At 38.4% G+C, this 27,088-nt stretch overlaps 2 protein-coding genes across 8 annotated transcripts in view; both read left to right on the top strand.

Moving 5' to 3' along the window:
* TBC1D12 (TBC1 domain family member 12) overlaps window positions 1-8,256 on the top strand; it is a 42,699-nt gene extending 34,443 nt beyond the window's left edge. For 5 of the 6 annotated variants that reach the window (XM_071748719.1, XM_071748715.1, XM_071748714.1 and 2 more), the window contains 6 exons: window positions 916-1,010; window positions 1,735-1,806; window positions 3,678-3,806; window positions 4,123-4,232; window positions 6,014-6,272; window positions 6,525-8,256. In XM_071748719.1, coding sequence (XP_071604820.1) covers window positions 916-1,010; window positions 1,735-1,806; window positions 3,678-3,806; window positions 4,123-4,232; window positions 6,014-6,272; window positions 6,525-6,593 — 734 coding nt within the window. In that variant the 3' untranslated portion in view covers window positions 6,594-8,256. The remainder of the gene's footprint in view (window positions 1-915; window positions 1,011-1,734; window positions 1,807-3,677; window positions 3,807-4,122; window positions 4,233-6,013; window positions 6,273-6,524) is intronic. The other variant, XM_071748716.1, reaches the window with a different exon arrangement.
* A 386-nt stretch (window positions 8,257-8,642) lies between these two features.
* On the top strand, window positions 8,643-26,306 carry NOC3L (NOC3 like DNA replication regulator). 2 transcript variants are annotated; one of them, XM_071748712.1, is made up of 21 exons: window positions 8,643-8,733; window positions 10,199-10,406; window positions 10,787-10,910; window positions 12,153-12,310; window positions 12,422-12,478; window positions 13,361-13,491; window positions 14,146-14,307; window positions 15,036-15,129; window positions 15,343-15,518; window positions 15,748-15,876; window positions 16,331-16,462; window positions 16,832-16,912; window positions 17,505-17,605; window positions 18,058-18,130; window positions 18,208-18,271; window positions 18,358-18,429; window positions 19,377-19,558; window positions 19,803-19,931; window positions 20,544-20,641; window positions 22,462-22,546; window positions 24,094-26,306. In XM_071748712.1, exons 1-21 carry the CDS (start codon window positions 8,725-8,727, stop codon window positions 24,220-24,222), a joined length of 2,394 nt encoding a protein of 797 aa, XP_071604813.1. In that variant the 5' UTR covers window positions 8,643-8,724; the 3' UTR covers window positions 24,223-26,306. The 2 variants fall into 2 exon arrangements, with proteins under 2 accessions (XP_071604813.1, XP_071604814.1); XM_071748713.1 differs by lacking the exons at window positions 8,643-8,733; window positions 10,199-10,406; window positions 10,787-10,910 and adding an exon at window positions 11,903-12,008.
* The last annotated feature ends 782 nt before the right edge of the window (window positions 26,307-27,088 follow it).

The raw sequence follows: 27,088 nt of genomic DNA, 5'->3' as shown, positions 1-27,088 counted from the left end.
TTCCCAGCTGGCTCTTGACTGGTTTAAGACCTCTGAAAGAGCCTTTTTTTCCAAGTGACTCATGTATTTTTCCCCTATTGCTAGTATTTGCATCATGCTTCCATGTAGGATAGGATAGAGAAAACGCAAGGGCCAGCTCAATTTTTTCTGGACATTCTTGAGTGAATGCTTGCCTTTTCTCCTGCCATTCGAGGAATGCCACTCCTAAGGATGCAAAAAAATCTGAGTTAAATGAACGCTAATGAGAGCTCAGAAGTAATGTAACTTCTGCAGATCATAACTGTGGGGTCAATTCTGGAAACTTTGGTGAAGCTTGTATATTTTAGTTACCTTCAGTAAAAGTGAGGCATGAGAAGAGCATGACTTCAAAAGTAATACACCTGACTTCACAGGTGAAGAACTGCTGTCCAGTCCTTGTAATCAGCCACTGAAAGAGCCAATTAGGAATGAAAGATTTGAAAATTCATATCCCACTGGATCCCATCTGGCTCAAGATCAGTTCTCTCACTCTGGTCTTGCACAGACTCAGTAACTGAAGTTACAACAGAAGATAAGATAGAAAATGGGGTTTCAATGACTGGGCTGGGCAAAGTTCAAATTCTAGAGAGTGCAGGGCCCGGAGAGAGTGTTATACAGAAGTAGAAGTTAACCTCTTAGTTTTCAGTCTGAACAGTGTAAAGTTGTATGAGGTGAATAAAGAATTAATAGGCAGATTACTGATAGTTTCCCTCACTTTTTGGAGTTGATGGCATATAGCAGGTATCAATGTGCAGTTTTAGCTCTTGAAGCACTGTAGAAGCATACTCCAAGAATTAGAACTTAGATCCTCAAAGTCTTTATGAGCCTATAGCAGTTTTCTTCTGAGGTCTGTACAATTTATCTATTAGTTTTAGTAAATATTGGTTTTGTTTGCAGATGTAGGTGCATCTGTTGCTGATCGTGAGGCCAGTCTGGAGCTAATTAAGTTGGATATATCACGCACATTTCCATCCCTGTATATTTTCCAGAAGGTGAGATTTCTGTAACTTCAGTTATGACAGCTTTAAGCTTCCGAATAGTTAAACAAGAAAAGAAACTTAACTGATTAAATATGGAACAGTTGTTAGAAGTTGTACAAAACAACAAAAGTAAAATTAATTATTTTCTACATACAACAGCAAATAGTAATCTTTTTTTAAAAAATTAGAATAAAATAAGGACTATAAGGCTTTTTCTCCTGAAAAAACTGCATGTGTTTCCTATTAATATTTCTGAATTTATATGCAAAAATGAGAATATTCTCATTTCTTCTACAGAAATCTTGATGTGTTTTGGTATACATTGTCAGGCTTTTATGATTTTTGATATAATATATGCATACACTTGTATATAAAATGCCATTTTGTAATGTAACTTGTGTTATGAAGAGTTAAAACATCCACTGTCTCTGAAAAGGAAAAAACAACCTGGATGTGTATACCAGATATCCTAATTTTTTTATAATCTACTGATTTTCACTGAATTATTTCTTAAGCTAATTGGTCTGTTACTTTTTCTTTAACATCTCAAAATTATACAGGGTAATGCTCTTAGTAAAAACTGGTATTATTCTAGATGTGAACAAAGCAATAATTCACTGGCTTGCTTGCATATTAAAATATTAGGTTTTTACCTTTCTATATTTATAAAGTGATATTTGAAAAAAACCTTTTTTTTCCCCCCTCTTTCCCTCCCTTCTCTCTCCCCTTGGGTTAGGGTGGTCCTTATCATGATCTTCTGCACAGTGTTTTAGGAGCATATACGTGTTACAGACCAGATGTGGGATATGTAAGTATTTGCTGTAAAATGTTTATAACATGGGAAATAAGCTTGAGGTGTCATGTATTAGAGTACACTGAATAAGGAGGTTATCTAAACTTCATGCTACTTGCACTTAAAATGGCTTCCACTTTAGCACTTAATCATTTCATAGCAGTTACCATAGTGGTAATTATTAGAGATAATTAAATAGCTGAAAATATACTGAATGTTAAGGCTACCATGTAGAATTTTGAATGGATGTGTTTGCAAGGCATTATAGTTCTGACAGACTCACACCATCTTCACAAAAATCTAAAATGCTATCAGACTCTCAATGAGCATTTAGCCTGGTCTGTCCCACTGTTGCCCGTTCTGTGGTGATCCTCTGCTTCACTACCACACATCCTAAAATCCAGAAACTCTTATTGACTCTTGTTTTCAAAGATTAATTGCTCCATCTGAGCTCAATGAAGGTATGATTGTTTAAATCAAACATTGTTTTGTTTAAAAAACAACCCATAAAACCAAAACCCCTGCAAAGAGCCCAGCCAAACATCTCTGAACTGTGTCAGCTTACAGAAGCAGTTAAATAATGAATAGATGCTTTTTTCTTCTTTTTCTTTCTTTGTTCTGTGGGTAGCTAGGAACACCTTTCACAAGCTCTAATTGCTTCTGGGCTTTAAAGAACTTGAAGACTTTTAGGTCTGATCCACGCAACCAAGCATTATTCAGCACAGGGTGTCTTTTCCTCTGTAAATCAGACATGCCTGGGACTCAGCATAAATATCTAGTTGGTTTTTCACATTCCAATATTTTTAGCCCTGAATTCTGTCATCTGTGACCTAATTTTGGAGACCTGCCCATACTTCTAATTAAGAGAGTATTATGAGAGTATTACAAACTGCAGGTTCTGAGTTTGCTTGTTTCCAGGGTGGAGCTTTAAAAGTAATTTTTCATGGATAAGTCTTCTCTTTTTCATTAGGAAAAGGTAACAACAATCACAGCTAGACTGGATATTTCTGATCATGCACTTTTAAAAAAAGTTAGTATGGCAGTAAATGTAATGTAATCTGATTTCCACACCCAACTGTCCCACAGAAATGGAATGCTGCTGGACTGTTTTTGGTGTGTACCAATACTTGTCTCCCTACTTCATTAAAATATTGGGTGCATTTTTCAGTTGAGGAACAGGCAGCTTAAATGCCTAGAAACAAAAGAATAATCATAGTTAGTTGCAGCTGAAATGGATAAGATTATTTTTAGTATAATGAATATTCACATAATCAGTAAACAACTACAGGAATAATGTTTTTCACTATTGCATGCTAAAGTGTTTTTTTTTTATTGGAAAGTAATCATGGAAAAATGTAAACTTGCTTTGTAGCTCACCACTTCAAAGTAATTTTATGTATTTGAACAAATAGTATTTGGCAAGTGGAAAGATGTGTATTGACTGTTCTGAAACAGGATTTGTCTCAGTTCCAACATATCTGTCAGGGTCTAAACTGTCCCATATGTGAGGTTTTCCTCCATAACTTCTTTTCCCATAACTTAACAATGAGCTTAAGGCCAAGTTTTGTCTCTCATGAGCTCTGCCTCCAGCCTGTGTGGTTTTAACTTTCTTGAATTCCAAGTTCCAAGGACTTGTGATCATGAGACCTCCCAGAACTTCCATCAGACTTTTAAAAAACACCAGCATCTGAGGAACACTGTGTGTCTTGCTGAAATCAAATTGATTGCATGCAAATAAAAAATAATTTTCTGTATCGTTTCTATTCATCTGGAAATGATATGCAATCATATTTGATATATTGCAGAATAGATAAATAATTTCCAAAGGTATATGATGCACTGAAACTACTCACCTATAATTTACCAAATGCTTTTCCCACTTGAAGGTACAGGGGATGTCCTTCATTGCTGCTGTACTCATTCTCAATCTGGAAGAAGCAGATGCTTTCATTGCCTTTGCTAACCTTCTAAACAAGCCATGCCAGCTGGCCTTTTTCCGTGTGGATCACAGCATGGTATGCACAGAGTTTTCCAGTTTTGAACTTTAACATTCTTATGACTTGAAGTACAGTTGGTTTATTGATGACTTCCTTTTGTCCCACTGGGAACTTTAACCTGTGGTTACAAAACTGGGAATACTAAATTCTAAGCCATAGAACATCCTGGTGTTGATTTGTTTTCCTCTAGAAACACTTCATTGTTGTATTTGTTCTAAGAAGCCCCAGTTTGCTATGTTGATATCCTTGATTCTTGGTGTAGGGTTTTCTATGTTACTTGACAACTAAACATTCTTTTGATGGCTATTTATGAGGTGCTTTACTGTCTCTACAGATGCTGAAATACTTTGCAGCCTTTGAAGTATTCTTTGAAGAAAATCTTCCCAAATTGTTTCTTCATTTCAAATCATACAGTCTTACTCCAGACATATATTTGATAGACTGGTGAGTTCAGAGAACATAGCAAATCTACCTTTACAAGTGTTGGAACTTTCCATTTTGTAGGATTTTCAGCAACAGAAATACTGCATAAAAAAAAGCGATCAGTAGATGTTTGTGTGCCTCAGCTTCCTAGGTCTTGTGGAATCGTGGTAAACTGTTTTGTGCAACTGCAGTTCCTCTGGCAGCTGGCAGGATTCAAGTTTTATGAGCTGGAATTACTGACATCTATTCAGATAGGAAGGAGACACAGGAGTGTGTGAATGCTGTGTTTCTCCTCTTCTTGTTGCTGCAGGTAGGACTCAGCTATGTGAGACATAGAAGAGAGGAGGCTACTACAGAGTAGTTGTCTTATGACTAATTTTAAGTGACTTGGTGACATTAACATAATCAGCTGCTGAAAAAATAATTAATATAAGAATATGGAATTCAAAGCAAAGGAGGATGAAATTTAGGACCTGGCTTGGGAAGGGATAAACTTGGAAATACAGTGCATATTTTGAGGTAATGAATGTCCTAAAGCTGAAAGTACCAAATGACGTTAGGTGCCCTTAATGGAAGACAGTAATGCATTATCCTTGAAGTGTGTGTAGTGCTGCCAGATATGAAATTCCTATTCATTAGGGTGTGTGTATAAGGATGTGCTTCATATAGGATTATTATGTGGTTGAAAAGTTTCTAATAGAGTAAATTGGATTGGCTAGAATTAAATAATACAAAAACCTGATCTCATCTGAGTATTAGGGAATGGAGAACTTGATCTATGAGATGCAGTTTGTCAGTAAGTAGCAAGTCTCATCAGGAGCAGGTTATAGCAGCATTGAGTCAGGAGGGTGCTGCAGGTCCTGATAGCTCAGGCAGATCAAGAGCAGTGTCTCTGTTGTGGACTTGGTGCTGCTGTACAAAGTGCTGGAATATTCTACTTCCAGTTACCTGTGAGAAATTAAGCTGTATTCCTCTGCATGTTCCCAAGTTGGCCATGAGAATAAAGAGAGCTTCTCTTGTAAAAGGGACAGTTAGAAGAGGTTTTGGTAGTCTGCAGTAAGGAGGATTCTGAGGTAATTGGTATTCTTACCAATAGGTATAATGGGCAAATGGAGAGAACACAGTGTCTTGTATCAAAGGAACCATTACAAATTTATGGTAGGGGTTCTACAATACAGTGCATACAACAGACTGAACTCTGTGCCTGTGTATAAAAAATGGTTTTTAAAGATAAACCTGGCAATAAGGAATGCAATTGGATTCTTCCTAGTAAGAACAGAACAGTGACTGCCTTTAGATTTTTGTGATTTTTAACATGAATAGAAATTCAAAATGTATCACAGAAATGTAGTTGCTGAATACTCATTAGTGGGATGTAGCCTTCTAGTGAGATTATCTGTGGCTTTAGATTTAGTTTAGAAAAAAAATAATGGACAGAGCTGTTGATCTGTATGGCTTAAAGTAATGGAAGTGGTTAAGTTACACTGTTACGGTCTTAGTTGCCTAAGTCATAACTTGTATATTTATATGCAGTATATATGCTTTGTTCTCTAGCCAGATTCCTAAAGGTGACTTTCAAGTGGAGGACTTCCTCTAGCATGAAGAGAGAGAGATTTCAGAGTACCAGTTCTGACTTCAGAAGCTATAGACTTGTGACTCTTTGAAATACAGAAAAAATAACAGAAAAACTATGTTATCTGCTCACTCGTGGCTTATATAGCTGAGATTTAAAGGAGGTTGTATTTTCATCTTTCTGAAATAGGTTGAAGTCATAACTGTTCCTTTTTTTTTCTCATTTGTAGGATTTTTACACTCTACAGCAAGTCTTTACCACTTGATCTAGCCTGCCGTGTCTGGGATGTTTTCTGTAGAGATGGAGAAGAATTTTTGTTTAGGACAGGATTAGGAATCCTTCGGTTATATGAAGATATTCTCCTACAGATGGACTTTATTCATATAGCACAGTTTCTAACAAAACTTCCAGAAGACATTACATCAGAAAAGCTTTTTAGTTGTATTGCAGCTATTCAGATGCAGAATAGTAACAAAAAATGGGCACAGGTGAGTTTCTTGGAGAGGGATATATATATCATGCATATATATATATATATGTAAAACCAGACTTGGAAGTATGTAAATATATGAGGCACTTCTTGTGGTGACTACTTCATGTGGCATGTCTGATTCTGAGCAGTGTGTACTTCCTTTCTAGTGTCTCACTCTAGAAATTATCTCCGTGCTAATGTTGTGGTGGTTAATATTGATCTTTTCATAAGACTGTTTTTATATTCATTAAATCACTTACCTTTGCAGGTTTTTGCCTCATTGATGAAGGACAGCAAAGAAGGGGACAAGAACCATAGCCCAGCACTGAAAAGCTAATACTCATAACACTGAGGTCAACTGAGAATGTGGAATACCACTTGTGGACAAAGGAGTTTTCACGTCACTTCTGTGTGGAAAAGCACTAGAGAAAATATGAAAATGGGATGGGAAACAGACACAGCTCTCAGTGGAGTAACGAACTAATGAAATCTTCACCCTTTTGCCAGTATTAGCTTTCATCTTGGGAAGATTTGTTTTCACACAGAACACTAAAACCTGTGAAACTAAGTAGTGGAGGAGCTCATATTTAATACTTTAAAGAATTAGCTCAATGCAATAAACATTTGTAATAACTTCTGTTGGTACTTTAAAAAGAAATTTTGAGACATAATGTTTTTTACAAATACCACAAAGGCACTTTTTTGGGGGGGTGAGGGAAATGCTAAATCTTAAGGCCCCAAAACTGCTATCCAAACCAAATGCTTTGGTACAAGTATTACCTCCAAAATTAACCATTTGAAAGTATTGAGGACCAAGTAAGGTTGTTTGGTATGTTTATGTACAACATGGTAAAAAATTGGGAAGGGGTATTGTCTTACTTGTTTGGGGTTTTTTTGGTTGTGGGTTTTTTGTTTGGGGATTTTTTTTTGTTGTTGTTGTTTTTTGTTTTTGTTTTGTTTTTTTTAAGTTGCAGCTTCATTCTTCAGTCTGGGCAAATGTAATCAACTCAGGAACTGTAGAAGTATTGTGCCCAAAGTTGGAGCAAAAATCATCTGAATTTTGAACAGTGGTAAGATCAAGGCTATTATTTTCAGAGTGTACAGCTTTCAAAGTAAGTGGTGTTATCTGGTTGTTTTGGTGTATTGGTTATTAAAAATGGAGTGGGTATTCTGTGAAAGGGTTTTGCCACCAGAAGTTTTATTTTGTTGAGGCACTTCCAATGAAGAACTTCTTGTATGTACTAATGAACACTAGATTGTGGCAAAAGTATTTGTAGACTGCGTTGTCAAAGCAGCAGCCACTTTTAACATTTCGGAATAATGCACAGAATAATTTTTGAAACTTCTTTTATTAGTGTGCAATACTGAAATCTAAAAAGCATTTGACTTAGTGATACTTAGTTCTTTAATTTTTAACTGTGAGACATAAAGTCATATTTTGAGTCACAGCAGATATTTTCAAACATGTCCTGTTCTCGAAGATTCTTTATAACAACTTGTTGATTGTAGGGGATGGAAATTTAAAATGGATAGCACTGCAGGTGAGGAGCGCTTGCACTCTCTTGGTCCATTTTTGCTAATATTTAATGTAAATAAATTCCTTCCATGTGGGTTTTTGTAACTCGTCCCTCTGTGGAAATCAAGTCAAAAATTGCCATTATGTATTTTAAGTGCAGGAGGCTTCCAGTTGGTGTTTAAAAAGCAGAGTCTACAGCAATGGGGTAAAGAGTTGGTGTGGTGTAACTTACATTGCTATCTGTTTTAAAAACTACGTATATGCTACTCATAACATTACAATTTGAAATTTAAATGTCAGATTTTTCTTAACTTACGTATTCACTACTTTAATTGGATCCAATTTGTCATTTTTGTGTTATCTTGTACAGTTTTCTTACTTTTCAACTATAAATCTGTATATAACTGTAAATAGAAGGAATAAGCCTTCCTTGAAGACCACTAGTAACAATTCCTGTGTAAATAAAACTTACAGCAGAGGTGTGCTCTGGTTTTGTGCTGCGTTTTTTTTTTTGTTTGTTTGTTTGCTTTTGTTTGCTTGCTTGTTTCTTCTTTTTTTTTAAATGTTCCTCTCTAAGTTGTTGCTGAATTAGGGCCAGGGGGTGCCTGGAGGAGAGCGCTGCCCCGGCAGCTGAGGTGTGAGCTGAGCTTTCTTCTTTTTGAGATTCCGGAATGAGCTCGAAGGCGGATACTGTGCCCCCGGTGGCAGTGTTTTGGTGCGGAGCAGAGGGTGGAGCTTTAGAATAAAAGATATAATAAATAAATGATTAAATAAATAAATTAATAAATGGGGAAGATGGAGTGGGAGCTGCTGGCCCCTCACTAACGGCTGCCGCCTTTCGCCGCCAGAGGTCGCTGCAGCCCCGCGCGGGGGGGAGGGCTCTGCCCGGCCCCGCCCCCTCCGGCGCTTCCGCCACCTCTCGCCGCCGCCGCCGGAGCTCCGCGCCGCCGCCATGAAGCCGGTAAGAGCCTTCGGGGAGGGCGGGGACGGGGCTGGGCGGGACGGGACGGGGGAAGCGGTGCCCGGGCCCCCCGCTGCCCTCTCTGCGGCAGCGGGACGCGCCTGGCTGGGCCGGCACGGCGGTGGCCCGGCCGAGGCTGGGCGGCCTCTGTGCTACCGCGCGGGCTGCTCGGTGCGGAGGAAGGGCGGGGGCTTTCCTGTGGTGGCTGCGCCGCCCCTGGGGCCGGGCTGGGCCGGGCCGGGCCGGGCCGGTGCTGTGCGGTCCTGGGAGTGCGAGCACGGCGAAGCGGCGGGGGGTAATGCGCGGCGTGCCTGGAGCGGGCAGCGGCCGGTGTCCGGCAAAGCACACCTTCGGCTCTCGCCTCTCTGACATGAATCAGAATTGTTCATTACCCTGCGGAGCGTGGTGTCAGAGCTGGAACAGAGAGCAAAGTGCTCTGCAGCGTGCTCGGCCCAGGTGCCCTGGGCGGTGAGGGGACACCGGGAGAGCTCAGCGGGGTCTGAGCTGCCGTGGGGCTGGGATGACTGTGTCTGTACCTGTTCTGACTGACGGTACCGAGTGTACAGCACAGGGACAAGCGGCAGTGGTGCTTCTGTCTCTTCAGCGCTTTCCCACTAATCAAATCTAAAAAGGTTGAAGGTGAACTAGCAAAAAAATCCTGATTTGAGTGAGCCCGCGATCCTGCCACCTGTCCCCTTACCAAAGGGACACCCATGCCCCCGAACTATTGCAGTGGCCTGTTTTCCCTCGGCAGCTCTTGCCGTCCTATGCCCATCTGTAGGTAAGCTATGCTGCCTCCATTTCCAGCCTGAACACTCCTGGAAGCATTTTTCACTCTTGGCACAGGATGTCTGTGTTTTTCTGTGCTGGGCTTTCCCCGAGTTCTCTTTCTTCATGACCACCGTAGGTCCCTGAGTTTTCTCACCCATGACGTGTACGCAGCTTCTGCATCAGAGAGCAGCCTCATCGCCTCCCTGCAGTTACTGCTCAGGGAGGGTTCGGGGCAGGAGAGAGCCAGAGCTCAGCCTGGGGAAGTGTGTTCACAGGATATTTACCTGAGGCTGTGGCCTTGTAGCAGAACCTCCTAACACTGAGTGCTGGGTGAGACCCTAAAGAGAGGAGACAGTGGTTGGTAACACAGAGCAAAGAACTGTGCCTTAGAGATTCGTTTATCATACTTTTAGCATTCATGTGTCAAAAAGTGACAGACGTAGGGTTTAATAAAAAAGAATTGTCAAGGTTCCTGTGGAACGTTCTTCACAGGTCTTTCTTCCCTTCAAAATGTAACACAGTTGGATAAATTTGGAGCTAACTGGTGGTGCCACTTCAAAGAAACACCTTCTTCAAATCTGACAGAAATATGAACTGAAGAGATCTGAAACAATGAAGTAAATTTTACAAACTACAAAATTTTACAAAGGCTATGAACATGTCAGTTACCTGTGGTCTTCTGTTTTTTTCCTAGAGAAAAAACACAAAACGTGTTCCAAGCTTTCGTAAGTTATTGAGAACTAGTAAAATAAAGCTTGACAACAAATTAAAGAATAAACAGTACAAGCAGCAGAGTGCTGCTAAGAAGTATCGAAAGGAACAAAAGAAGCTAAGGGAGGCTGTCAGAGATGCTATCTCTAGAAAACCCTTTCCTTTGGAAGAATGCAAGAAAAAACAAGTTGGTAAGTGTTTACTTGGTTGTTTTTGTAAGCAAAAAGGTGTCCTGCTCCTTCATGTTGTGAAATTATGTATCAAGAAAACAGTGTTACATGTTCTGTGTACAAATAACTGCTGTTCTTGTTTAAAGAAAAGGAGAGTTTTAAAAAGCATAATATGTAGCCATTCTGGCAACAAGATCTGACAGTTGTAGATGGTAGAAGCCTGTTTGCTTTAATCATTATTTGATGTCACAAAAAAAGGGGCAGTTTTCTGGGGTAACAGAAGACTGCTTGAAAGTTGGTGAGCTCAAGGTTGAAGTAAGGTGTAAAATGGTCTCACAAATTAGGTTTTCAAGTTTGAGTATACATATATAATCTTAATCAGTACATGTCTTCTAAACCAGATAAAAGATGGGAAGAAGAGGAAGAAGAGGCACTTCCACTGGACATGATGGATGAAGATGACTTAAAATTAATGGAGGATTTGGCTCAGAATGCATCCTTTTTAACCAGAGATCTTTCTTCTAAGTGAGTGTTGTTGTGATGTCTACTTCTCATACTAATTTAGCTTTGTATGGTTAATGTGTAATTAATAAGGAATGTAATACATACATCAGGAGGTCACTTTCAGTCTGGTGTTTCTTTACAGTTCCAGTTTCATGTTTCCTTAATCTGTCAGTACATTCAGTATTAATGTGTTGGTAGGTACATTCACCTGCTCTGCTTGACCTTCAGGGTACTGTTTCTGCACAGTGTTTCTGCCCATGAAGTTCCTGGCTGTGAGATGAGCAGCATTCTTCAACTGGAAGAAATGCTTGAAGAAAGGCCAGAGCTTTGGAACTGTCAGATGTCTGTAGCTGAAACTCTGTCCCTTGCATGAACAAATGGAGTGTTATAAGACAGACCACATGGCTTCAGCAGTGTGATTCTTAGAATCACAGAGTGGTTTGGGTTGGAAGGGACCTTAAAGATCATCTAGTTCCAAGCCCCTGCATGGTCAGGGACACCTTTCATTAGATCAGGTTGCTCAAGGCCCCCTCCAGACTGGCCTTTAACAGGGATGCTCCAGGGAGGGAGCATCCACAGCTTCTCTGGGCATCTTGATCAGTGTTTCACCACCCTGTCAAGAAAGAATTTTTTCCTAATATCTAACCTAGATCTTCCCTCTTCAAATTTTAAACCATTACCCCTTGTCCTCTCACTACACACCCGTGCAAAAAATCCTACCCCAGCTTTCTTGTAGCCCCCCATTCAGATATTAGAAAGCCACTGTAAGGTTCTTTATCCCTGGCTTTTAGTTTTTAATAAGATGAACGGATTAACACACTTCACAGTATGCCTGAAGTATAAGTGGATACACCATGTAATCAATTTTTTTTTGTAAATTCAGAATCAATGCAAGCATTTTTTGCATGCATATGTGTGTTTACATTCATACGCCAACATCTCAAAATTCACAAAATTGTCTGACCTGTCAGATTAACAAAATGTCATTTTGTCTTTGCTCATTTCACATTTAGTTTCCCATATGAAGGAGATGGGAAGCACTGTACTGTCCTGAATTCAAAGATCCTGTACAGATCCACATTAACATAGTCTGATTGAGTGGGACTGGTGCAGTGAATGGTGAGCACACTCAAACATTCCACTTAAGATCAGATTTTTTTTTATTTTTCTGAGTGCAGACACTTAATCCAGCTAGTACACTGTCATACAAGGTTCATGTCTAATCAAATGGCTAATTGATTTAGTTTGCCTTTTATTTTTCAGTGAACCTGTTCACATCAAAAAACGAAAATATGAAAGTGTGATTGACAAATATGAGAAGGTGCCAAGACGTATGCAGACTGAACCACAAAAAGAACTCATCCATCTGCTCCCCATCAAAGACAAAAGTGGCATTATTCCCCAAACTATGGAAAAGCCTGGTAAGACAAGGATTCCAGAATCAGTATAATAGCCAACTTGTGTATAATTCATTCTTTGAAAGTCCTACATTGTTTATTACATGCTTGACACTAAACACTCTATTTTTGCAGTTCTCAGTGTTGCACAGGATGAAGAGGAGGAAACGGAAGAAATGGAGGAAGCAGAAGGTAATAAAACACCATGGGGTTTTTTGTTTGTTTGTTTTGTCGTATCACTGACATATCTGAAGAGTATTTTTCTGTTCCCTAAGGAAGTTTGTAATTGAAGAGTATTTTGCTTAGAGTGGTTTTGAATGTGTTTATTGCCATGTTGCCCCCAAAGTGTAAGAGTGAAAGAGAACTTGATTTCTTACATGTTAGGAGCCAGGACCTGAGGAACAGCTGGCTTTGGAAACTCTTTTGGAAACTCTGTTTTGAAATACAGCTCAGGACAAAGACTTCTATAGGGTTTTGAGTGTCTGTCTTTGAAATTTTTTAATTAAAACATCAGAATACAAAGAAATTTAAATTTCAGTTTGCAGCTTGCTGTCCAGTTAAGAATCATATTCCAGTAATGGTTACAATTGTAAATATGCCACTCCTGGGTCATTATTCTCTAAATAAAACCTGAAGATAAAACCTGAAGATGAGGAAGTACATACTTGGAGCAAAATAATACTCAGAAAGTGCGAATAAAACAATTGTATTTTTTTAAAAAGTGATGGGTGAATAATGTGCTGCAAATTTCAGAGCACTAGGGTCAGATGTTGAGGTTGCATGTTCCTAAGGTACCTAAGGAATAGTATTTGCAGATTCAAAAAACATTTGTTCCATTTCTTTTTGCTAGCATTAGGATTTTAGAGTGAAGCAAAAATTAATTTCTGGGCTGATATAAGCTCTAGCAAGGTCATTATTAAAGCTTCGTTTACTGTGGAACTTCATGTGTTACTCCAGCGTGGTGTTATCAAAGTACCCATCTGAAATGCAGTGTCTAGAAATGTAATTTGCAATATGGTATTTGTTAAGTGACTTTTGTAGTGACCCTCCTTTCTGACTCACACCTTGTGCTAGACTTTGATGAAGAACCCCTGCCTGTTCTCTCCCCTGAGGAAATGGCTGCTCAAAGGAGACAAAAGCTGCAGGAAAGAAAGATGCACATAGCTGACTTAGCATCAGCCATTCTGTGTGAGCCAGACAACAATGTAGGTAGTCATTACTTAATATCCATGTATGTGTGCCTGTGTTGTGCTGTAAGTCAATAAATTAAGAGCTGAGGTGACCAAACATTGGCAAAAGCAGAAAAGTGAGTAAAAAAATATGTGTGTTGTATCACTTCTTGGGGGGGGGTGGCAAGCAGTGAAACGGCTGCCATAGGTTGGCACAAAGAATTTGAATCAGATGAGGATCCAGATGACTGTGTTTGCTCTGTCCAGTTATAATTTGTCCCTCTGAATACTTGTGGGTTTACTAATAATACTGTCTGCTATATTTCTTGTTCATACTACCTGCTTCATTAAGCATGGACCTTATTTAGGTTCTGATTTCAGGGTTGTATCTCATAGTTCTCAATATTTCAGGTTATGCCAGTAGTTTGTTATATTTCTGTGCAACCCTGAAATGGCAGGGTAGTTTGAATGATCCCATGATGAAGATTTTTCTGGACTGTCCAGCATTTCTTGTCTCTTTATAAGCAGTGTTAAGTGGAGTCTGTGTAACTGATGAGTTAGGTTTTTTTCTCTTTCTAGTATTTAAAACCGAGGCAAGTTGCATGTGGCCAACTTCTGCTGAAATTTACATTGTGCTTGTACATTGGTTTATGGGTGATCTTCATCTGACTTCATCTGCCTCTCAATCAGATTAAAAAGCTGAAGGAGCTAAGGGCTATGCTGATGGAACAGGATCCTAATGTGGCTGTGATTGTTCGGAAGCTGGTCATGGTTTCTTTGATGGAGATATTCAAAGATATTGCTCCTTCTTACAAAATTCGTCCTCTGACTGAAGCAGAAAAGGCTACCAAGGTAAAATACCAAATTTATTTGTACTGTATTGTGAGAAGTGCAGTATTTTTTAATTTATGCAAAATATGAATACTGATTTGATTAATGTGAATATAGTTTTGAGTGAAGGGTGACAAAAACACAAGTGCTTATGGAAATTTTGAAACTGTGGCACTTTCAGGGCCAGAGGTCTGTGTTTTAAACCCTTAATTCTTATGTACTTCCTTCAGTAAGTAGGTAACATGCTGTGGTAATGAAGGGGAAAAATAGTATATGAAAGTCACATACCAAACCTGCATGACTTTCATCATAACCCTGGGCATAAGAGGATGTTGTGTGTCACAAGGGATCTGAAGGCAAAGCAAATTAGACAACATAGTCACCTAACTGGCAGAGATTTCTGTGGAATGTGTTCAATAATTTGCTGAACAAATACAGAATAATTTGTTTTCTCAACCTTGTTTTTAACCAGTTCTTTAAAAAGTCTCTTGAGTATTGAGTCATGGCTTTTAAACAGCATCTAATTACAAATTTCACTTCAGTACCTATAAATGGAATCAGCCTACCTGGGAAAGGCTCTTTGAGCACAAGAACATATAGAGAATTGCATAGAAATATTTTCCTTTTAATACATTTCTAGGAATGTCTAGAAGAAAAAACAATTTCAGTATCTCACAATCTGTTTTAAAACTCTAGGTTCTGGATAATTTTTCTCTTCAAAGCAAATTTCATGTATAATATGTTTACAGGTTAAAAAAGAAACCCAGAAACTGAGAGAATTTGAAGAAGGCCTTGTGAGCCAGTATAAATTTTACTTGGAAAATCTGGAACAAACAATTAAAGGTACAGTCAACACTTTCCTTTATTTGTAGTAAATGCAAAATTGTCTGCAGAATCACAGTTAACCTCCTCTAACTGACTGCTAACTGCTGTCTTTTCTACAAGTGCTGTTTCATATAAAGGTGTGGGAGAATGCCTGCAGTAACTAAAAATATAAATATTTAGGAGCTTCCCTACATTCTGAACAGTAATCACTAAAACCAGTATTTTGTGCAGATTGGAAACAGAGGAAGCTGAAGAAAAGCAATGTCATCTCATTAAAAGCATATAAGGGTCTAGCAGAGATTGCTGTGAAGTGTCTGTGTGAGCTTCTTGTGGCCCTACCCCACTTCAACTTCCACAACAACATTATTGTTCTCATTGTTCCACTCATGAATGATACATCAAAAATGGTAAGTGATTTCCTGATTCGGTAAAGAGTTCTTACTTTGCATAAAAAGAAATCTCTGAGCTTCATTCCAAAATATCCAGATATATTGTGGCCATATCTTTTGGCTCTTTTACAAGCTGTGTCCACTTTCTAATTAGTCAGTACCTTTGGTAATACCTCTTACCCCTTATCTTACCTCTGTTGTGGTAGACTTGGCTTTACTGAAGATTTTGTTTGAATTCACTTTTCAGATTTCTGAACTGTGCTTTGAGGCAGTTAAGAAGCTCTTTAAACAAGACAAGTTGGGCTATGCTTCACTCGGTGTTGTTAAGGTCATTTCTGGCCTTGTGAGGGGTAGGAATTACAATGTTAGACCTGAGGTAAGTGTCCTTCTGTTGTACTACACAGTTTGCTTTTTTCAATGGTTTAAAAAAATCTAGACCTTCAAGTTAAGAGTAGCTGCTGGCTACAGACAAGCAGAATCTCCTCACTGTCAAAACACAGGCAAATTAGGGATGAGCTGAGCCAGAGGGTTAGAGAGATGTGGGGGACGGGAAGGAGACTGGAAAGGAGATCAGTGCTTGAAAGAAACATGGCTTAAGTCAGGCAGGGAACCTTGAAGTGAGAGAGGCAAATGGAATAATGAATAGAAATTGACAGTGCTGGGGAAGGAACTGGGGGCACGAAAGATACAGATGTGAAGGAACAGGACAGGAGGAGAGTAAACTTTTGACAAGCAAAGACCACCAGCCTGAATGGAATTCAGTACTTCATACCCTCTCTGTTCCTCTGTTGTGGATCACCTGTCATTTTATTTATGTTATTTTATAATAGGTCTTAAAAGTATTTCTTCACTTAAGAATTAAGGAAGTAGAATTACAAAAAGATTCCGAAGATATTGCACCAAAGAAGAAGTTCATGACTTACAAAGAGAAAAGAAAAAATCTTTCAAGAATGCAAAGAAAGGTATGAGGAGTGCTTTCTCATGCTTTCCTTCAGTGACTTTATGTAGCAATTTGTTCTTCAACACTTCTCCTGTTCCCATTGTTAACTCTCAGCATTGGTGATTAGTGTTTGGTTGTACTTGTATATTTATTAGGTTCTACAGGGAATTTGATTATCTTCCTAATGTTTTTATCTTTCTGGTGTTGGTAATGGATTGGTTGTTTCTGATAGAAAGGAATATATCCAGGTTTGGTGCCTTGTAGCATCACAGGAGGACTTTAGCAGCTCACCAAACATGGAAAATTTTTCTCTCTGGGTTTCTTTGGAACCTGGATATCAAAGCTGGTTGGAAACACGGCACTTGTCTTAATATGAACTGTATGTTTTCAGTGGAAGAAAGCAGAAGAGAAACTGGAACGAGAACTCTTGGAAGCTGAAGCTTCAGAAAGTAAAGAAAAAAAGCTGAAACTGGTAAGTAATGTATTGATTATTTTCCTATTTTTGTAAAGAAGCAGCTCCTAACCCTTTTGTAACCAAGTGTCTCCCCTCCATCCCTACCTGTTCGCTTTCGACACCTCTAGATAATGTTGGTGGCTTACAAACATTTTGCCAGTGCAGAGGTCTAGGTTTTAGTGAACCAAGCCCTCTCAGTTTACCCAGGAAAACCAACTTATTGATTCCTATTTCCTTCTATTCCCCACACAGGAAGGGATTTATGTCCATGGACATATGCCTTTCAGGTGCCCCGTTCCTGTTTCATAGAACTCAGTAATGGTTGTTACCAGCCTCTTACCTTTGCCTTCAGGCAAAGGAGGTGTGGCTGACATGGAGTGAGGGGAAGTGAGGCTGTTCAGCTAGGTGAGGGTGAGGGGACAGAGTAAAGGGCAGGAGAGCAGGATTTGAGCTTTTCAGCATAAGAGCAGCAGAGATGGCAGTGCCAGGGCTGGTTTGGAAGGCCTGAGTGCAGGCTTGGACAGATAGAAGCACTGTCAATTGAGTTTAAGTGAAGGAGAAATGTCTGATTTCCATGCTTAATTATTTTATTTTGTTTTCTTTCCTTCAGCACACAGAGACCTTGAATATTGTATTTGTAACTTACTTTAGAATCTTGAAGAAAGCTCAGAAGTCTCCACTTTTGCCATCTGTACTAGAAGGTCTTGCAAAGTAAGAACTGAGTCCATCTTCTTTTATGTGTATTAGAAAAGACATAAAGCACTGAAGGGATTTTTGTCTTTGAAAGGGATTTTATAAGCAGTGAGAGAAGACTGCCCATACAAATTTGTTGAACTTCTATTTCACCATTAAAGTTTTCACCTACTTGTAAAAGCATTTCAAAGTGATGTGAAGTTTCCCATGATAGAATTGATGTGATGCAAACCCATCAGGGTGTGATGTGATTCCATTGTTTTGTCTGATTACTTCCTGAAGGACATGAGCATGTCTCTTATGCTACAGGGAAGCTGTGATTAGCAGTTAGGGGCTGAATCATCCATCTCTATGCAGATAATAGGTGTTTGATTTAGCTGTTTTAAGTTGAGATTTTGGTAATTAAAAATGCTTTAAGCTGAGTTTGCAGAATGTCTGTAGTTTCAAAATGAAAACCTCTTTGATTCAAGGTTTGCTCATCTCATAAATGTGGAATTTTTTGATGACCTGTTGGTTGTTCTTCATTCTCTTATTACATCTGGGGTAAGTTGAGCTTACTTTTATTACAGTTTTCTTAAAATTCTGTTGTTTTGGGTACTTAATCAGTTTTGTATTCTTAGGGCTTAAGCTATCGAGAGAATCTTCATTGCATTCTCAGTGCTTTTCATATACTCTCTGGTCAAGGTAAGAGAACTTTAAAAGCAGACTTTGTTTAATACTGTCTGATAAATTAATGGAGTAAATGTGTTTATTTGGGGTTATGTTAATAGGTGATGTTCTTAACATTGATCCGATGAAATTCTACACACATCTTTACAAGACACTGTTCAGCTTACATGCAGGTAACACCAAATTCTTATTTTCCATGTTTACTCAGATAATGTTTATTACTATTGGTATCATGGCCTTAATATACTGTTAATAAACTGTAGATGTTTTAAGGTATCTGAGTTCTGAAAAGATTACTGTCTCTTTTGATCTACTTTTTTTTGGTCATTCCACTACTGCAAAACAAATAGAAAAGTATTATTGCAATACATGGTAACAGATTTTAATCATGTTATGTCATTAGGAAATGCCAAGTAGGTGGTTTTGGATAAGCATTTATCCTGTCCTCAGTTTTTTTTACTTTCTTGTAATTGTTCTTCCAGTGGCAGTTTAAAAATTCTTTTATTTTTTACCTAATTCTTTTTCTAATAGAGAAAAATATCTACTTTTCTAAAATAACTTAAAAAAATTATTTCTATTTCAGTTTTTTAAAATACCTGGTTTATGTTTATGATTTTTAGAATTCTGATGCTCTAATTTTCTAATCAAATTTTCTTGTAATGCTGAGAAGCTGAACAGTTTATGAAAAAAGACTTTAAAAAGTTTGAAATTGACATAACTTCAATTAGCTTCATAAATTGGTATTCACTGAGTAGGAAAGACTGAGAAAAGACATTCTATGATTCTAGATGGCTAAAAGAGCAAATCTTTGTACCATTTAACAATTTATAAAAGGTGATGTAACAAGTGCACTTACAGTTTAGCATTGTTTCTAATGTGTAGACATATTCAGTGGAACAGACATTTTCTTAGGAGCACAGAAACAGTGATTTTTTCTGTTTTTCTGTTGAAAGTTGGACTATTTTTACCAAATAAGAATGGATATATGTCAGTATGGTGTTAGTGCTGTTTGAACGCTTATCTTTTATGCTGTTTCTCAGGTTCTGGTAGTGGTATAGTGTTTAGCTGTATTTTCCTCCAAATGTTTTTTTTAATCTTTGAATGAAATTCTGCTTTTGAGGTCGTACCAATGATGATATAGGGATCGTGCTCCAGTGCATGGATGTCATGTTTGCCAAGAGGAGAAAGCAAGTGTCACAGCAACGAGCTCTTGCTTTCCTAAAGCGACTTTCCACGCTTGCTCTTCATGTGCTTCCAAACTCCAGTGTTGGGATCTTGGCAGCAAATAGGGTATTAATGCAAGTAAGTTTTATTTGTTCAAATTTTTAGCTCACTGGTTAAATCATACTGAATTTTTTGACAAATTGATTTTATGCAAAATATTTTGAAGCATCTTAAGCGAGAATGATGTAAATAGAGTATCCTTAAACACTGCTGAGGCTGAAAAACAGGGAATGAATCCTGAACTTAACCATGTTATAATTTGATGTGTAATATAAAGAACTCAGTTCTTGGGGTTTTTTTTGTGTGTGTGTGTGTTTTGCAGACATTCCCAAAGATGGATCTCTTACTAGACAATGAATCTCAAGGCAGTGGAGTTTATCTCCCAGAATTAGATGAACCAGAGCATTGCAATGCTCAGAACACAGCTCTGTGGGAGCTGCATTTACTACAGGTAAGTGAGTAGCTGAGTGATTTGAAAAGCAAGAGTCAACAGTAAATAGCTGCTAACTGTTTATATATTTTACAAAAATAGAGAACAGAGGTCTTCAGGCTTATCAGTCAAATCTGGCCCACATTTCATACAGAGGATGAGCAGCATCGTGGTGTAGTGAATGAATGAGCTCAAAACAGGGTGTTTCTTGTTGTGTATGTTAGTACCAGAAAGGATCTTATTGCAGGTTTTTTTATAAAGACTCCTTGAAAGGCTTTTTCAGTCCGTTAAGTTCTCTTGCAGTCCATCCTTTCTTTGGGGAGCAAAGACAATTTGATCTGTCATTCCAGCCATGGTTTAGAGTCTGGGGCTTGACGAGGGCTTCCTGCCTGCTGGGAGTAGGACTTAGTCTAAATGTGGTGAGTTATGCTCACAGCATGACATACTACACAGTAAATTTATGACTGGGTGTTCTCATTTGCTTAACTTCTGGAAACTGACTGATTTTGGGCTGTTCAGTTTCTCTTTCAAAAGCAAAAGCAGATCTTTCAATGGAATTGAAATAGAAAATCATAGATAAAAACATTATCCGTTATCTCTCAGTCAGCTGTCTTCTTTTGTCCTTTTTTTCAGAGACACTATCATCCAACAGTGCAGAAATTTGCAACTCACCTTATTGCTGGAGCTCCAACTGAAGGCTCAGGAGCTCTTTCACTTGATTTGAGTCAAAGGTGAGTTATCAGAGAGTTCTATTTTTAAATATAGTGCCCTGAAAAGTAGCTGATGCTCATACTATATTAAAGGAATTCCCATGAAACTGTAAGATTCGGTTTTTAAACTCAGTTGCTTTGTTCTTCTGCCAGTACAGAATGTTTGCTGCTGCTGCTTTTTTTTTTTTTTTTTCCTTTTGATTTTGAGGCCTGTTGCCAAACTGTGACAAGGATAAAAATGTCAAAGTCCAGTGTGCTCCTTTCCCACGGCAGCAAAATTTCTGCATCAGCAGCACTGAATATGAATCAAGATCACTGAACCATGGTTGTCCAGTGTTGTAAACCGGAAGCCAAGCTGCAGTGTAAGGTCCATAGTATTTTAGATCAATAAGCCTAGACTTAAGCCTTGTCCAGGCTGGGCATCTAGTTCAGTATCCAGTCTTCAGAAGTAGCTGTGAGCAGGTGCCCCAGGGGAAAACAGGAAGCATATAAGAGACATGAGCAGTAAGAGACTCTGAGCAGTGTCCTATCCTCTGACTGCTTTCGGCCCAGTGGGTTTCCTGAACTTGATAACATTCTGTGTATAGTACCTGTTAATGGAACTGTTCAATGTCCCATGCACCAAAGCATACATTTTGCAAATATAGTGTTGTTTGGCAAGGGTTCCATGAGCCATTATGAGTTCCATTCATTATGCCAAGACATGCCTTTTGTTTTGGACCTGGTGCCAGCACGCATCGTTTCACTGTTCCTGCTTCTTGCCCTGGGAAGTAAAATGAACAGTGTGTGCTAATACATTCTTTGTGTGCCTCACATGACTTGGTAGACCTCTTACCATATTGTGCCTCCCTCTACCATCTCTTCACACTGAGGAGATCTGTCCCAGGCAGGAGCTGTTCCATACTTTTCATCATTGTTGCTGCCTGTTCCTGAATTTAAACCAATTCAGATATTTCAAGATGAGTAAACTGAAGCCTCAGATACAATATTTGAAATGTAGGTGATCTGTGAGTTTATGCACTTATGTAACTATTTGCTGTTCTTGTTTCTTTCCAGCTCCAAACAGCATGAAGGTCACAATCCCCTGACCATCTGTCATAACAAAAATACTCTTTTCCCTAGATGATTGTGGTCAGCCTAGAGCCACTAGCTTTTATGTGATGCTGAGATTGCTTTTCTCTGTGTTGTTTTGTTTTCTCCACTAAATTCCATTTGCCATTTTACTGACCATCTCATACAGTCTATCTGCAGTTCTTCACAGACAGCTCATTCTTGCTGCTGCAAATAACTTGAAACTCTCCAGCTCATTTTTGAGTTTGTTGAAAGACACAGGTCCTGGCACAGATCTTGTGAAGTCCATAGTATCTTCTGATACTAATGAAGAAGCTGATCATAAGACTCCTGTCCTATGTTTCCTTTTAATTGGTTCTTTTCCCATGTCATGCTCTGCCCCATTCTCTGATGGCTGCTTAGTTTTCATAAAAGCCTTTGGTAAGGAACTGTTGGCAATTCAGGCCAACCTTTATCCACATATTTTTTTTATTTTTTCAAATACATATAGGGCAAGCAGTGGCTGCTTGAAGCACTGGCAAAACAACAGAACAGTTTTCTTGTCTCTCATTTCTTCTTTTCCCCAGCTGAGTATTTAGACACATTTTACTTGGCATTTGCTCCCCAGCTTTTGGCTTCCCATCTTTTCCAGGTAATGCTCATTACTCTTGAGTTCTCTTAAAGCATGGTGGAGTGTTTCAATGGTGTGTGTACACGTGGGAGAAGCTGCTGTTGCTTTGGTGGTATATTATTCTAATTCTTTCTTCCATGGTGTGTTTTATTAATTATAGGCCTTCTGTGGAACTTTTTGAGGCATACAGTATGAGAGGAATGACCTTTAATCCTCCTGTTGCATCAGTAACAGCCAGAAAAAAGGTACCATCTCATCTCTTGATCCTTTTGTAACCACATGATCTACCACTCTAACCTGTACCTGTGTCTGCTGGCTCACTATACAGTGCCCAGGCATTACCACATTTAGTTTAGTTTCTGTACTTTCTATGCCAAGTATTTTCTTTTTTTCTTTTTCTGGCGTAAGATAGCACTGACTATAAAGAAAGAAGCTCTCTGCATAGTTCCACTCTCAGAACATCAGTTAATGGAGCAAGATGAATGTGGTAGCTACTATTATACTTATCTATTGCACTTTATTGTGCAGATTTCTTGTCCCTTTTCTGTATTGATGAATGTGAATGTTCACAAAGCAGTAGTAAAAAGCCAGGATTGCTTCCCATTCCCCAGGATGGGAATTGGCAGGACAGTTGCATTTCCAGGGCCTTTGATGGATGTAGAAGGATAGTGAGCCTCATGAGTGTCAATTTATAGCTTTAAAGTGTAAGTGTGAAGACAACAAAGAGCTAAGGCATAAAGAGGAGAACATGGTGAACACTCTTTAGATCCTTAGCAATGATGTGTTCCAGAGGCCAGTCTCCATTAAATGTCAGGTGAATGGTGTGGCCTTTTTTCCCCACCCCCCCAATTTAGAGAAGCAAGTTCTGAAAATGTATTTGCACTTACTTCACTTGCTTATTCTGTCCATTTACAATGACTTCTTGAGGTGTCTGTCCTGCCTGAGTGTTACAGAACAAGGCTGAAAACAGCAGATAGGAAAGAGTTTTAGTACTGTTTCAATAAGGATGTGCACAAGCTGTTCAAGGTAGTAGGAGCAAAGGAGGAGGAAGGTAACAGAGAATAAACTGTCCATAGGTGGTTATAATGGACATAACTGGGAAAATTTGGCACCTTGGCTACTCGGTGGCTGTTTGGCTCATTTAACAAATTTTGACACTGCCTGGGTTTTACTCTTTTCTGTCCTGTGTTTCCCTGTGTGCCATGCTTTCATGGTCAGCTCTTCTGCCCTGCTGACAGAAGCTCTGAACTGGAGTTTTCTTCCTCTCTCATTCATCTCAGAGCATGTGAAGTACTTGACTATGTGAGTGTTAAGACTTCAATAGGGAGGTATAAATTATGTGCAGGAGTTTCCTCATCTAAGCAGCAGGAAGGACTGGTGGGCTTCGGGTCTGGCTGCAGCCACAATGGACTGCATGAGATAGGGTAAGGGCATTCCATTGGTGTCAGCATTATTGCTTTCCCCAGTTGACTGATTTTTATAAGGGGAGTTGAACAGGAGGCAGTGTGTAAGCTGATTCAGAGCTGGAAGCTGTGGTTGTGTGTAGTAGGTATTCCAAAGCCCAGTTTACAACAAAACAAAAAAATCCTCACCAAGCCCATGAGCTTACAAAGGGCTGCCTGACAGCACTAGGAGCTGGCCAAGGGGAACTGCTGAGGCCAGGTCATTGAGCTGCCAGCTGCCTGGGTCTGGATGACTGGGGGCATGGGGAACAGAACTGCTAATTTAAGCTATTCAAGGAAAACACATATTGGCCTTGTTTAATAATGCAACTAATATTTTTAATTTTCAGGATATATTCTCCCAAATGGATTCATTTATAGATGAAGAGCTAAATAAACAGCTTCAGCAGCACATCAGTGAGACTCCTGTTCACAAAACCCTGGATTTTGCTAAACACTTGAAACCATCTTTGTCATGAATGTATCCATCAGCCGTGTTCAGATGGTTTCTTAATTATGGAGAAAGATTGGCTGAAGGAAATTTTCACTCATTATTAAAGGAATTCAAGTTGGCTTCTCTTTGAATATAGAAGCATACAAAAAAAAAAGGCAACAGCAGTTTTTCACACAGGTCTCTCCACTGAATTACTGAGCCCATGTTTTTAAGGCTCAGTAACCACAATGAATGGTCACATCAGCAACTTCAGGAGAGACCCATGTAAAAATTATTATTTTCAACCATGCATTATACTATTTCTGTTAATATATTTTCTAATTTTTTATAGCATAATATAGACATATGTGTTTCTGAGGAAATCAGTGGGTTGTGTTGATAAGTTAATAAATATTCTGGAAATTTTAATACAGTATTGACTTTGATATTTAAGATACCTAGACTTTTGAAGTATATATTGCATTTTTTCTGCTTTTCTTCTGATGTCTCCTAAGCATTTATCTTATTTTAAAATTATTTTGCATTTGGTGGGGCTTTTATTCCCTTTGATGAATCTTGGTATGAGCAAACTGAGATTTACTGAATTCAAGTTCTGAAATATCATAATGATCAAATGCTCTACAACAATGTCTTCAGCAAACCATCACTGACAAGAATACTGGACAAATTCAAGGCAATAATTTAAATTTTTGTTTTTAATCTTTATTCCCCAAATATTAGTTATTGCCTGGTTGGTTTAGATTCCATTTTCAACTGTTGGCTTTGCATAAGTAAAATACATGAAATAACTTAAAAAATGGTATTGGCTTTCTATGAATTCCATTCTACAGGGGAGCATGGTGGGCTGTCCCTGTCTGGCAGCTGAAACATTTTGTAGCGTTCAGCTGATGTAATAATGGTACATATTGTAAGGTCTGAAAAGCTTTTGTACATGTCACTTAATATCCTTAAAACAATCAGAAAAATTTCTTTGTCTCTAGGGTATTTAGTCCTTTGTCCAGATTTATGGTTCTTACATAGCTTTATAAGTAATTTATTCTAATACATAATTTTATTATTAATCAGATTATTTCACCAAGTTTCAAGTAGTTAAAACATAAATTCACAAACATTTTTTGAATAAACATCTATTAATGTATTAAAAAATACATACATTATTATGTAGATTACAAAACTGCCTACATAAGGGTGTAGGCAATACAGCTGATGTATCTGATGTAATACATGGTGATGGTAACGTATCTGTTTCTGTCTATGTTGCCATTCCCACAGCTTTTGAGTTTTTAAGTGTTTACAACTATGGATGTGATTTAAATTCTTGAAAGGAGGGTATTTGTCAATAATTTTTTCAATTGAGAAAGGTAAAAGCAAAGAGTCAGCATCCTAAACCATTTATTTTTTTTTACAACATATACAGATACAAGTTAATTCTTCAAGTCAGCAGAGAGAAAATAGTCCAGGAGGAAAAAGTCACTTTTTAAATTGTTCATTTCACATGGTTTTCAAACATTATAAAGACTGGCACATAGCTATGTTGCATTGTCAGAATACTTGGACGTGCTGGAAGAGGCAGAGGAAGACAACTGTACAGCTAAGTCTTTCTGAAATACCTTAGATTTTGGAGCAAAATCTATTTACTGCTCTTGATTTTTGTGTCTAATTTGCTAACTCTGCCAAATGTCTATCACTATTGAAATTGCAAAATAGTTATCACAGACAGGAAAAAAACCCACCACTGTTATTACATTTAGTGGGCTACCCTAAAAGTAAACTGTTTTATAGTGGACTAGTAACAGCTAGTGATGAAAAACAAATGACAGCTGAAGCATTCAGAGAGCTTGAGCAGAACAAACAGTTCAGTTTCAGAGGCTGCAGACTCAGCCCTTCACTGAAATGTAAAGCTACATGCAAGTTCTTTTATAAAGACAAAGCATGAATGTAAGAGAATGTGTGCTTGAAATATTTAGGTATTTCCATGTTAAAGGCTTTAATTCTTGAAAGCACAAGAGTTCTAGAAGCATACGACTTTTCTAAAGATGGGGGTATGAGATACTTCATCTAGTAATATTTATAGCAATAAAAACAATGGCTAGGTTTTAAAAATTAAAACTGATGTAGTATTTTTTATTTTTCTAAATGCTAAACTTGGGTCTAGTAAGATAGAAACAGGAAACCCTTCAGGTAATAGGAAGGATCCGGGTGTGCCCCAGTTCCTGCAAATGGGGCCAGGATCCATGGCTGCCCCACTGTTATCCCATACAGTCATCCCATACACATCACTGCAAGCAGCACATGCTACACAAGGCAAATACAAGAAAATGGTAGAAAAAGTAACAGTACTTTGAAAATAATACGGAATAAAACGCGTCTGTATTTTTGCCAATAGGCAAAAGAGAATGAGATTTCCACCTGTAAACTGTTCAGCATAAGGCCTGCTACCACTCAGAGACTGTATTTCTGGAAGCTGTTGATTATTTACATTCCTTTCTTTCAAGCTTTATCCTGGAAGATGGTTTCTGTAAATAGTTTTTAATGTAAGAACAAATGTGGTTTCCAAGTTGCTGTTCATGTCCAGCTAAAAGCACAGGAAAGGGACGAAGTTATTTTGTCATTCTTGACACAGGAATGTGTGGACAGATATTCTAGTAGAAATAAAATGTACAGCTAAGCAGACTAAACTTTCCTATTTACAGTAATAACTCAGCACATGAAATCTGTTTAACTGGGCTTTTACAGTAGTTACAAAAAACCTTGTTTAATGCTTCAAGTAGTGATGTATTTTCACTATTGGGATACTTGAAACACAAAGGGAAGGATACTGTATTCCTTTTACCCCAGAATGTACCATATTTGACCATCAAAACTTGACCCCAATGTTCTCTAATACCTAA

Source organism: Heliangelus exortis, chromosome 7 (genome assembly GCF_036169615.1).
Source record: "Heliangelus exortis chromosome 7, bHelExo1.hap1, whole genome shotgun sequence".
Lineage (NCBI taxonomy): Eukaryota > Metazoa > Chordata > Aves > Apodiformes > Trochilidae > Heliangelus > Heliangelus exortis.
The sequence above is the reverse complement of the archived record's forward strand: the minus strand, read 5'-3'. Positions and strand labels throughout refer to the sequence as shown.